Source organism: Haliotis rufescens, unplaced genomic scaffold (assembly GCF_023055435.1).
Source record: "Haliotis rufescens isolate VD_foot unplaced genomic scaffold, xgHalRufe1.0.p SCAF_53, whole genome shotgun sequence".
Lineage (NCBI taxonomy): Eukaryota > Metazoa > Mollusca > Gastropoda > Lepetellida > Haliotidae > Haliotis > Haliotis rufescens.
In genome coordinates, this window is record NW_025964257.1 from 1,596,880 (window position 1) to 1,611,115 (window position 14,236).

At 39.2% G+C, this 14,236-nt stretch overlaps 1 protein-coding gene across 1 annotated transcript; it reads left to right on the forward strand.

The window, feature by feature from the left end:
• The first annotated feature begins 8,612 nt into the window (after nucleotides 1–8,612).
• Nucleotides 8,613–13,947, forward strand: LOC124115292 (anti-sigma-I factor RsgI5-like). The gene is made up of 5 exons (XM_046476219.2): nucleotides 8,613–8,685; nucleotides 9,896–9,962; nucleotides 12,072–12,125; nucleotides 12,641–12,862; nucleotides 13,870–13,947. The coding sequence occupies exons 2-4, from the start codon at nucleotides 9,896–9,898 to the stop codon at nucleotides 12,859–12,861; spliced, it is 342 nt and encodes a 113-aa protein (XP_046332175.2). The 5' UTR covers nucleotides 8,613–8,685; the 3' UTR covers nucleotide 12,862; nucleotides 13,870–13,947.
• The last annotated feature ends 289 nt before the right edge of the window (nucleotides 13,948–14,236 follow it).

Sequence of the window (14,236 nt, forward strand, 5' to 3'; positions counted from 1 at the left end):
ATCAATCGTGAACTGTTACTCAAACAGTATATGTACCTTCATCTGAGGTACCACCTAGGTACCAGGTTTTCGTACCTTAACATGCATATGCACATGTATATCTTTTTGCAAGAAAAACACCTTTCACCTAAACTTGAGTTGATAACATTACTGTTTGGTGTCACGGTTCAGGCATCGTCTCACAATACGCTAATTTGATTATTCGATTACACTGAATTATACTAGAGAAACGTTTTTGCTTAACTTAAAGTCTTGTGTCTCATCGATCCTTCTCATAGCGTCCGTATATGCACGTTATGTGTGGAAATAATCCAAATTACACCTGTACTCAGCTTGCTTAATTGCCCCTTGTGTAATTGCAATAAAGTAGGTGTTGCGTAATCAATCAACCATTTGCCATCAATTAGCTGTCCTGACCTTATAGTGTTTGTAAATGGCATACTGTTTCATTGATAACTTATGCATTTGGTGAGGCTCATTAACAAAACCCATCTATTTTCGTTTGAACTTCCGTTAACATGTCTGTCCTAAAATGCTTCCAGAATACTTTTGTAAGCTATGATAGTGTCGTTTCCCTCACAAAATACGAAATAAAGTTATAACTTATCACCATATGAAAAATACTATTCCATAAAACATACTATCACGGGCCACTGATAAACATTAGCAGTATTAGAATAAGAAACATAATTAAATACAGTTTGACGTGATGATTGGTAAGCATACGGAAAGTTGGACAAGTCAAACACTTCTGATAGAGACTATGTTGAGAATGTAGAGGAAAAAGGGCTTTATTTTGAGCCCCTTGTTTTCTTTAAGAAAAGCGATCTGAGACACTATTAAGTGGTATATAGGTAGATATAATACTAGTCTATAGAGGTGAATCCATTTGATGATACATCTGTGAGGTTTAAGTTGACTTTTGACAGCCCGGGCCAAGTCGGACCAAACACTTCTGACATAGATTTTCTTAAGAAAATACAGTAAAAATGCTTGATTTTAACGGACCAGTTTTCTTTAAATGCGACACACTGACATTATAAAGTGGTATATAGGTAGATATAACACTAATCTACAGTTGAAGATACATCTGAGTGTTTAAAGGTGATTTTGACACCCTGGGCAAAGTCGGACCCAACACAAGCCAAACACTTCTAATAGAGACTGTGTTGAGGGAAAAGGGCTTCACTTTGAGCACCGTGTTTGCTACCGCAATATGAGACACTAAAGTGGTATATAGGTAGCTATAATACTAGTCTATAGATGTAAAGTATGTGTTGTAATTTTAGAAGCGCTTTGGCAGTTATGACCTTCGGCCTATGACAGAAAATATCCTGTGTTGGTTTAACATGAATTAGCATCTCACCTAGGATGCTCACATTAAAAACCTTGTAACCAGATGCAGCAAAGACCTAAACACGTTAAAATGCCTAACCGGCTCCAACTGGGGAGCTTCTGAAAACACCCTCCTCTCACTCCATATATCACTAATTAGATCCAAACTAGACTATGGCAGTGCCATTTACGACACCCTAAACAACTCTCTCATTAAAAAAACTGGACTCAATCCAGTATCAGGCCCTAAAACTAATCACGCGAACTCAACATGGCATCTCCTCCACCTCACTCCAGGCCTTAACAGGAGAAATGCCACTTAAACTACACAGGGAACAACTAACCATAAACCTCTGGGCCGCGTCCCAATCAAACCCTCTAATCGAAAACTTAATAAAAAAACAATATTAGCCCTAGAAACCAAGCCCTAGCCCTGAAAAATCCACTACTTACTCCTATTTCCCAAAGAATAACCAATTACCTAAATGAACACAAAATAAATAATCTTAACAAAACAATATATCATCCAATATCTTCACTCCAAAACTTAAAATACCAAAAATAGACACAACACTAGCCGATACACTAGATAAACAGACCGATCCTAAAACCACCACACTAGCATACATACACGAAAATTGGCCAAATTGGTGTCACATATACACAGACGGATCCTGAGATCCGATCTCAAAACACACAGGTTTCGGAGTCCACATCGCACAACCAACCAAAAACACCCAATCCATATTCACGGCCGAACTCATGGGCATGGCCTCAGCACTACACAATCAGCAATCTAACAAAATAACAAAAACATCCTTATTCTTACTGACTCCCTCAGTGGACTACAAGCCCTCAAAAATAAAACCCCTAAAAACCGCCCCAATCTAATAAATCGAATACTCAAAAGCTCAATTAACTTAACTAAGGCAGGTAAACAAATAGAGTTCATTTGGATCCCCAAATGAAAACGCAGCAAAATTAGCCCTTACCCTCCCAGAAATAAGCTTAAACTTACCCAGCTCAAAATCAGAAATCAAACGTGTCACTAAACAAAAAAACAACCAAAAATGGCAAAATATATACCAAAACTCAAATAGCAAAATTAGGAAAAAAGTACTAAAAAAACCTAACTAAACCAAAAATACTACACCTAAAAATCGACAGAATAATTACTGAGCTACAAACAGGCCACAACAAACTAACTAATCACCGTAAAATAGCTAACCTACACACAGCAGGAACCTGCCCACATTGCAAATAACAAGAAAAACCAGAAGACGTACTCATTCACTGCACACACTACCAAACACACCGAACAACACTACAGACTAACCTAAATATTAAAACCGCACGTTAAATCTCCAATATAAGTAAGTAAGTAATTGCTGAAGATGCTTTTTGATTCAAACTCAATTAAATGAGCAAAACTATACGTTTATGGACAATTGAGATCAGCCTAGATATGCACGTTTCGTTTTATTATTCTGCAATCCATTTATAGTATTACCCGCTGGCCCGGCCCGACTTTTCTTGGCCCTACTTTTAGGCAATCCCCCAATATATACCACTAACATGAACTGAGCATTGGGATATGCATGACCAATATATACCACTAACATGAACTGAGTATTGGGATATGCATGACCAATATATCCCACTAACATGAACTGAGTATTGGGATATGCATGGCCAATATATACCACTAACATGAACTGAGCATTGGGATATGCATGACCAATATATCCCTCTAGCATGAACTGAGCATTGGGATATGCATGACCAATATTTCCCTCTAGCATGAACTGAGTATTTGGATACGCATGACCAATATATCCCACTAACATGAACTGAGCATTGGGATATGCATGACCAATATATACCACTATCATGAACTGAGTATTGGGATATGCATGACCAATATATCCCACTGACATGAACTGAGTATTGGGATATGCATGACCAATACACGCCACGAACATGAACTGAGCATTGGGATATGCATGACCAATATATACCACTAACATGAACTGAGCATTGGGATATGCATGACCAATATATACCACTAACATGAACTGAGCATTGGGATATGCATGACCAATACACGCCACGAACATGAACAGAGCATTGAGATATGCATGACCAATATATACCACTGACATGAACTGAGCATTGGGATATGCATGACCAATATATACCAATAACATGAACTGAGCATTGGGATATGCATGCCCAATATATACCACTAACATGAACTGAGCATTGGGATTTGCATGACCAATATATACCACTAACATGAACTGAGCATTGGGATATGCATGACCAATATATACCACTAACATGAACTGAGCATTGGGATATGCATGACCAATATATCCCACTAACATGAACTGAGCATTGGGATTTGCATGACCAATATATACCACTAACATGAACTGAGCATTGGGATATGCATGACCAATATATACCACTAACATGAACTGAGCATTGGGATATGCATGACCAATATATACCACGAACATGAACTGAGCATTGGGATATGCATGACCAATATACACCACTAACATGAACTGAGCATTTGGATATGCATGACCAATATATCCCTCTAGCATGAACTGAGTATTTGGATACGCATGACCAATATATCCCACTAACATGAACTGAGCATTGGGATATGCATGACCAATATATCCCACTAACATGAAATTAGCATTGGGATATGCATGGCCAATACAAACCACTAACATGAACTGAGCATTGGGATATGCATGGCAATATATACCACTAACATGAACTGAATATTGGGATATGCATGACAATATATACCACTAACATGAACTGAGTATTGGGATATGCATGACAATATATACCACTAACATGAACTGAATATTGGGATATGCATGACCAATATACACCACTGACAAGAACTGAGCATTGGGATTTGCATGACCAATATATACCACTAACATGAACTGAGCATTGGGATATGCATGACCAATATATCCCTCTAGCATGAACTGAGCATTGGGATATGCATGACCAATATATCCCTCTAGCATGAACTGAGCATTTGGATACGCATGACCAATATATCCCACTAACATGAACTGAGCATTGGGATATGCATGACCAATATATACCACTAACATGAACTGAGTATTGGGATATGCATGACCAATATATCCCACTAACATGAACTGAGTATTGGGATATGCATGACCAATATATCCCACTAACATGAACTGAGCATTGGGATATGCATGACCAATATACACCACTAACATGAACTGAGCATTGAGATATGCATGACCAATAAATCCCACTAACATGAACTGAGCATTTGGATATGCATAACCAATATACACCACTAACATGAACTGAGCATTGGGATATGCATGACCAATATATCCCACTAACCTGAACTGAGCATTGGGATATGCATGACCAATATATACCACTAACATGAACTGAGCATTGGGATATGCATGACCAATACACGCCACGAACATGAACTGAGCATTGGGATATGCATGACCAATATATCCCTCTAGCATGAACTGAGTATTTGGATACGCATGACCAATATATCCCACTAACATGAACTGAGCATTGGGATATGCATGACCAATATATCCCACTAACATGAAATTAGCATTGGGATATGCATGGCCAATACAAACCACTAACATGAACTGAGCATTGGGATATGCATGGCAATATATACCACTAACATGAACTGAATATTGGGATATGCATGACAATATATACCACTAACATGAACTGAATATTGGGATATGCATGACAATATATACCACTGACATGAACTGAGTATTGGGATATGCATGACCAATATACAATACTGACAAGAACTGAGCATTGGGATATGCATGACCAATATATACCAATAACTTGAACTGAGCATTGGGATATGCATGACCAATATATCCTATTAACATCAACTGAGCATTGGGATATGCATGACCAATATATCCTATTAACATCAACTGAGCATTGGGATATGCATGGCGAATACACACCACGAACATGTTGGACAGTGTGGATCTTAAAAGTGGAAAAGAAAACAACACATTTGGTGCCGAAGTGCTTGCCACAGGGCTAACTGTACAGTATGAAGATTCATAGTTGCATGTATTCATAGTCCAGTGATTAACAGCATGAGCATCGATCCACGCAATTGGGAAATGACCACCCGTCATTCTCCTCTTACGACAAGCATCGCCGCCTTTTACGGCAAGCATGGGTTGCTGAAGACCTATTCTACTCTGGATCTTCACGGGTCCTGAGGTGGTAGTAGCATGCATGGTCTATTTGAGTTCGTTGTAACCGTAGTTTACTGTATAAGAACTATTTTAATTGCCTATTTTGTCATGATTCAAACAGTACGGACCATTTTAAGTTTATATATTTAGTTTATCTATCATTGTAAAGACATAATTGGGATTCAGAAGAATGACATCGATATGTAACCCTGACCATCAACAGCATACTGTTCACATTATATGTTAATGATAAGCAAATACATATTCGATAATTATCGGCGTATTATTTGTATAAAAATAAACCATAATGTACCTCCCATTACAGTGAGTGAGTATGGTTTTACGCCGCCTTTGAAATAATCCGTAGGGGCGGTCGTGTAGCCTAGTGGTTAAAGCGTTCGCTCGTCACGCCCAAGACCCGGGTTCGATTCCCGACATGGGTGCAATGTGTGAAGCCCATTTCTGGTGTCCCCCGCCGTGATATTGCTGGACTATTGCTAAAAGCGGCGTAAAACCATACTCAACAATTGAAATAATCCAGGAATATCAAGGTGGGGGACACCAGAAATGTGTTTTACACTTTGTACCTATGTCGGGAATCGAACTCAGGTCTTCGGCGTGACGAGCAAACACTTTAACCACAAGGCTACCCCACCGCCCGATTAGATATCGGCGATAGATATTTTAAAGTTGAATAAATCACAGTAAAATTAAGGCCTCCAATTTGAATTCCTTAAACACATTAATGATAAAAAAATGCACCATACCTTGCCCTGTTGTTTACACAAATATCACACAGAGGTCCGCATGGTCAGCCTCCACATGCTGGGACTGGTACTATTATTGTACCGTTTCAACGTACGTATTTAATTACTGAATACAATGAGAAAAATCATTACATTTGTTTTGTGAGTGATATGAAGACTTTATCGAACTTTTGATATTACTGGAGAATATCAAGGCGGTTTTAAGAAACACCACTCTACTTTCAATAATATATTTATATTACAGTTTATGGTTTTAAAACACACCACTTGGAAGAATGGTAAAGGTTACTGTTAAATAAAGCATTTAATATGGGGGATATGAATACGTTGTTTTCTTTTCTTTTGGAGAACGGTATACATGGACATATTTTCAAGGTGCTTCAATGTTTATACGATAACGTTCAGTTTTCTGTCGGTATTGAGCAAGGAGGAAAACTATCTGACGACTTTTATTGCTCTACCGGTGTCAGAGAAGGGTGCATACTTAACCCTGTCCTTTTCTGAATATACATCAAAGAACTGGGTGACTCCATGAGGGCGAGTATTGATAAGGGAATGTTCCTGTCGGATGCAATGGATGACATTCTAGCCATCTTGTTTGCAAATGATATAATATTGTAAGCAGGTATACGGCCAACTGCGGAAACAGGCTTTTTCAGTGGTTGTTACATTAAATTGGGCATGGAAATACAATTTCTATAAAACTGACATTATTGTGTTTAGAAACGGTAGACACTTATAATTACAGCTTAATTCAAGTAGTTGGCTCTTATAAATACATTGTAAGGCTTACACCCAAACGTTTCTGGAGCAAAGCTTTACAGTGCTTACTGAAAAGCCAACATAAGACAGTTTCCCCCCCCCCAAAAAAAAAAAATAAAAAAAATTACTTGTTCGAAAAATATTAACATTTTTTTTATGAAATACTATCAAATACTGATGACAACAGGTGTTCGCAAAAAGGTGAGCATATCCAGCCCCACTGGTCGCATCCGTCACAAACACGCACAAAGGCAAGTCAATATTTCACCTATCCTTCACATGTGTTCGGTAAAATTATGTGACAGCTTTATTAAGGCCTTGCATGTTGTACTCCCGCTCAAACAAGTTTTGAGCAAGAGTTATATAACGCTGTTTGAAATCTTAGTCGTAAGATTGTATCTAAAAAATTATTGAATGTAGATACAAAGCTGCTAGAATATTTCTCGGCATTAAAGGGCAAGTTGACATTTGAAAAGTCGACGTCTTCTCTCTGGTCACAGTCTTGTGGATATGTTTTTGTCATTCTTAGTTTTATGCAATATTTTAATATGAAACAGATGATCCAGTTTTGCTGATCTCTTTTATTTCTAGCCAAGATGGGTAAATCAGTGGAAGGGAATTGGCTATTTGACCATTAATAATCAGTATTAGACCATCGATATACCTGCAGCGTAAGTTAAACGTCTTGGCCAAATTACCTTGTTTCTAGTTTGCTATTCCGAGCAGAAATTCAGATTCACATCCATAAAGAAACAGTACAGCAAGGTAGGACGAACCTTTATTACCTGTGGGTTTGCCCTCTTCTTGCCAAAATGGCTTACCCCCAAATTTCAGATACATACCATCTATGAAGCAATCCAGCATTTCGTCTTTCCTCAGTAAACTACAGATCACATTTGCTATCATTTTTGACAAGAATTACATGTGGATTCAGGCATGTCTAATATAGGCCTCGAGTTCGAGTCCAGCGTAAGTGCATTATGGAAATACTCTTTCTGCCGTTTATGCTCCGCCCATACTATTCATGTGTCTGTCCATCAAATAGAAGACAGATATGTTATATGATTTCTATGGCTCTACTATACCTTACCAAACCTTTAAAGCTGATAAAGCAGAAATATAGAAATCTGAAAAAAATGTGATGTCACAAAACCTCATATTACTTCAATATGGTGTCAATATCGATATAGGATACATCTAAAGAGACAGTTAAGGAGACATTCAGGACACCTGTTTTAAGACATTTTGCTTTTACAACTGTTTTCATTGCCCATTAATGCCTATCTAGTTGGAGTTACAGTTTCCCAGCGTTGTTTAATCGTCTACACATACGCAGCCGCTGAATATTAAACCGATTGTCTACAATAAACAATTTGTATTGCCCAAACGAATTCAATTAATCAAGCATCTGTTGGTTGACAAATGCGCTGAATAGGTGTTTGGAGTGTTCACGTGGTATGAATATGTTTACATAAATTCAACAGGCCGACACTGCCTCAACGCAGATGCTTTCCTGGAGGTGAAACAAGAAGCTGTTCAAGGTAAGTAGGCATGTGTTGTGATTTTTAGTCTAATTGTGCTGAAACGTTTTGTAAGTTATGCCCCTTGTGCTGAGAAGTATCGTTGTTCTGACAGCACCATACAGAGCGGCCATGTAGTCTTTCTTGCAACTTTATGTACCTGTATCGATGACATGCATGAACCAAGTCAGCGAGCCTGACCACCCGATCCCGTTAGTCGCCTCTTACGACAAGCATAGTCACTTTTTACGGCAAGCATGCGTTGCTGAAGATCTATTTTACCCCAGTATAGTATAGTACATATATTAGAACCATATTACAAACAACTTTATTGTTCGTGGAATTAATGAGAACAGTGTTGTAGAAAATAACATTGTGTTATATATGTAAGAACAATGTTGCTACAAACTAAGATTGTTTACATACATGTACGAAGTACATAGAAAACGCATGTGTTATCACACATACTAAATAATTTGTTATAATGATGATCTACTTGATATCAGAACAATGTTGTAAGTTCACTGTTTGTACATTTCATGAGAACAATGTTGTAAGTTCATTGTTTGTACATTTCACGAGAACAATGTTGCAACAAAGTTCATTGTTTGTACATTTCATGAGAACAATGTTGCATCCAAATGCATTGTTTGTACATTTCACGAGAACAATGTTGCAACAAAGTTCATTGTTTGTACATTTCATGAGAACAATGTTGCATTCAAGTTCATTGTTTGTACATTTCATAAGAACAATGTTGCAACCAAGTTCATTGTTTGTACATTTCATAAGAACAATGTTGCAACCAAGTTCATTGTTTGTACATTTCATAAGAACAATGTTGCAACCAAGTTCATTGTTTGTACATTTCATAAGAACAATGTTGCAACCAAGTTCATTGTTTGTACATTTCAGGGGCGGTCGGGTAGCCTAGTGGTTAAAGCGTTCGCTCGTCACGCCGAAGACCCGGGTTCGATTCCCGACATGGGTACAATGTGTGAAGCCCATTTCTGGTGTCCACCGCCGTGATATTGCTGGAATATTGCTAAATGCGGCGTAAAACCATACTCACTCACTCACTTGTACATTTCTTGAGCACAATGTTTATTGTACATACACGTAGTGCATGTGAACTATCAAGTGTTATCACACAAACGATCATGATATTATTTGACAAGAAACAATGATGGTGTAATTCAATATTAATATTTGTTTCAACTGTTATCTTCAGATGATGAAAGTCGTGTGTCTCATTGCGCTGCTCCTGGTGTTCTTTGTGGCCGCATCCTCTGCTGATGGTTAGTATGTCCCTGTATCAGGGCGGCACTTGCTTCTTTATCAGTCTCCACTGTATTCCGAGATTCCTCGGTCGTGGAATATTTTGCAGAAGTGTAAACTCGGTGCAGAGATGTACCAATCTTGCAGAAGATCACATTTCGTGAAGAACTCGTTCAGGAGTTTGCATTAATTATCTTCCGAAGAGTTCGTCAAATACCGCGCAGGAAGTAAACATGTGAGTCCGAAGCTGGTTTTAAAGTGTAAACGGATATCCATTTTGTTTTAAAGTGATGTTGACCTTTGTATTATTGCTTACCACAAGTGCAAGTTTGTATGGTTACAGTAGTGATCTCTAGATTCACTTCAACAAACCGTTCTAGCCGTGGATATGTTTATCATAAAATGCCTGCCACAAAACAAACAGGTGCTAAAATATGAAATTCGTGAACACTAAGCTTAAAAATTTGCTGAATTTGGTGCATATATTTATGCATTATATATGGCATCACTCAGCATGAGACCTTTTGCCTTGTTATAGTTGGTAGTGCATTTGTTGTTTCATCGTTTTCTTTAGTTTGGGATCCGGTCACAGTGGGAATCTTCTGTATTCTGTCAAACCAGCTCGGTTTTACAACCCTGTATCAAGGACGAGTGATAGTGTTTTTGTTGTATCATGGCAGAATTTGCTTGGACGAATTTACACAAGTATTTTGCCTTTTACGCCCAATGAAAATAATCGAGACTGGTTGACAAAACCTGTTGGTTTGACATCCCTGTGTCTATTACGAGCGATAATTTAACTCTTGTATTATGACTGAACCTGATTGGTTTTTCATCCCTGTGTTTATTACGAGCGATAATTTAACTCTTGTATCATGACTGAACCTGCTTGGTTTTATATCCCTCTGTCTATTTCGAGCAATAATTTAACTCTTGTATTATGACTGAACCTGATTGTTTTGACATCCCTGTGTCTATTACGAGCAATAATTTAACTCTAGTATCATGACTGAACCTGCTTGGTTTGACATCCCTGTGTCTATTACGAGCGATAATTTAACTATTGTATCATGACTGAACCTGCTTGGTTTTATATCCCTCTGTCTATTTCGAGCAAAAATTTAACTCTTGTATTATGACTGAACCTGACTGGTTTGACATCCCTCTGTCTATTACGAACAATAATTTAACCCTTGTATTATGACTGAACCTGATTGGTTTTACATCCCTGTGTCTATTACGAGCGATAATTTAACTCTTGTATCATGACTGAACCTGCTTGGTTTGACATCCCTGTGTCTATTACGAGCGATAATTTAACTATTGAATCATGGCTGAGACTGTTTGGTTTGACATCCCTGTGTCTATTACTAGCGATAATTTAACTCTTGTATCATGGCTGAACCTACTTGGTTTGACATCCCTGTGTCTATTACGAGCGATAATTTAACTCTAGTATCATGACTGAACCTGCTTGGTTTTACATCCCTGTGTCTATTATGAGCGATAATTTAACTCTTGTATCATGACTGAACCTGCTTGGTTTTACATCCCTGTGTCTTTACGAGTGATGATGCAACTGTTGTATTATGACATAACTTGCTTGAACATATTTTGCCTGTATCAATGACGAGTGATTTTTTAATTTTCGCTGTTATTTTGTTTTTAACGCTCAGTGGAATCTGTTCCGTCGTAAAATTGAGACTAATTATTCAGTGGCGTTGACGTTATATGCTTGGTTCTACATCCCTATGCCTATTACGGAACGCCTCCGAGGTGTAGTAGATAGAGCGCCTGCCCAGAGAGCCGAAAGTCGGTGGCTCGATCCCTGTCTTGTCATACTGTCATGCTGAAAGATAATACTTGTTTTTAACCTGCCTAGCTAATTCCTGTCTCATGGAAACTGACAGTGTGTTCCCAGTCAGTATGCTTGGTGAGAAAAGTAAATGCAAACTGTTTTCCCTCATCCCTTTTGTTTAAAGTACAACTGCCTACCTGTGGCATCAGTCACAAACACATGCAAAGGCAAACAAATGTATTCCACTCATACTGCTGATCTTCAGCTCTTGTCTAACCCGAACATTACAAAATTATGTTTTCTGATACGTTCGTTTCTTAAACTGTTTCAGGGGACATGTCTAAAGTCCACGCATATCGGAGAGAAGAGGCAGTCCTTGCGAGACGTAAGATGATAGGACTGATCAGTCTGTGTACTCTGTGCTCTGAACTGTAATCGGCGTTGCTGTTTGTGCTCTATCATTCATACAATTACAGGACGTATGAGTGGTATTCTGTCAAACGTATGCAGAATCACATTTACATGATGCATCATTCCACATGCTACAGAAAATAGTGTCACTTCAATGTTGACTTTTTATTTTGAGGTGATAAATTTTCGGTAAATTTACAGAAAGATAGTTTGTTTCTTTGTTTGTTGTTTAACGTCATATTCAGCAATATTCCACCTATATGACGGCGGTCTGTAAATGATCAAGTCTGGACCAGGCAATCAAGTGATTGGCATCATGAACATCGATCCACGCATTTGGGATAATGCATCAACCGAGTCAGCGAGCCTGACCACCCGTTAGTCGCCTCTTACGACAAGCATAGTCGCATATTACAGCTTGCATTTTTTCAGAAAGAACTGAGGAAGATAATATGGCCTGTTCCGTTTAATATCCACTTTACTTCTTAGGTCTGACAGCACGTTCAAGTTCCGGCAGCAGCTCCAGCAGCAGCTCCGATACTACCCCTGCTCCTACCCCTGCTCCTACCCCTGCTCCTACCCCTGCTCCAACCGCAACTCCTGCTCCTGCTCCAAGTTCCAGCAGCAGCTCCAGCAGCAGCTCCGATACTACCCCTGCACCTACCCCTGCACCTACCCCTGCACCTACCCCTGCTCCAACAACAGGTTAAGGTAATCATTTTCCACAACCTACTCACAAGTTCTCGTCCATAAGAGCATGGTGACACTACTCGCCAACACATACTTGGTGACGACACTTGTCTATAAGAGCATGGTGACACTACTCGCCTATAAGAGCATGGTGACACTCCTCGCCAACACATACTTGGTGACACAATTTGTCTATGAGAGCAAGGTGACACTTTTCGCACACAGATACCTGGTGACATTATTCGTCTATAAGAGCATGGTGACACTACTCGCCTATAAGAGCATGGTGACACTACTCGCCTATAAGAGCATGGTGACACTACTCGCCAACACATACTTGCTGACACGACTCGCCTATAAGTGAGTGTGTGTGTTGGGATAAACGCCTTTAACAGTATTCCAGTTATATCACGGCGTGTCAGCTTAATGCGGTAGGAAAGCCCGAAGTGATGCAGGTCTCAGACGTTTACCACTTCGGTGAAACCCACGAGCACGGGTATGGTGCTGACAAACCTAGAAACATAATTGGGGTGAACCGGGATTCGAACCCACAATCATAGGTTTCTAGCTTGTCCAAGGGACGCAACTCTGCAAAGCGAATCACGGCGCCTGAGACGACTGGGCCACCCGTGTCACGTCTCGCCTATAGGAGCATGGGGACACTATTTGCCTATAAGATCATGGTGACACTACTCCCCCACAAATACATGGGGCCAGCACTCGCCAACAGGTGCATGGTGCCACTCCTCCCTCTAGTTTTGACTTGTACCATATGTTCACGTATTTTTTTCCGGTGAACATTTGACATGCCTTTGCATGTGTTTGTGATGGGTGCCACCGTGGGACAGGATATGCTCACCTGTTCACCTGGTAACATCGGTATTTGATAGTGATTCATAAACGCATGCTATAGTCTGAATCGTACAATGGATTCTGCTTTAAGCAAAGATTTCTTTTGATTACTGAAATATCTTGTCGCTTTTATTGCCGTCTATAGAATGATCATTTGATAGTTACTTATTTTTCAGAATGACGGATTGGCATTCCACCATGAAAACGTCCAAATCTATGCAATTAAATCAATAAAGCATGCTTTGTAAAATCAGTATTCTGTGTTCACTGTTTTGTTTTCAATGTTTATTCTCTTAGTTGGATTGAATTTTTAGCAATATACCAGCTTTATGTCGCAGGTCTGTAAATACTCGAGTCTGGATCAGACATTGCAGTGATTGACACCATGAGCATCGATCTACACAACTGGGATAAGATGACACGCATCAGCCAAGTCAACGAGCCTGACCACCCGATCCCGACCACCCCATGTATAATTAGTCGCCTATTACGACAAGTATTGGATGCTGAACATCATATCTAAACCGGATCATCATGGGTCCG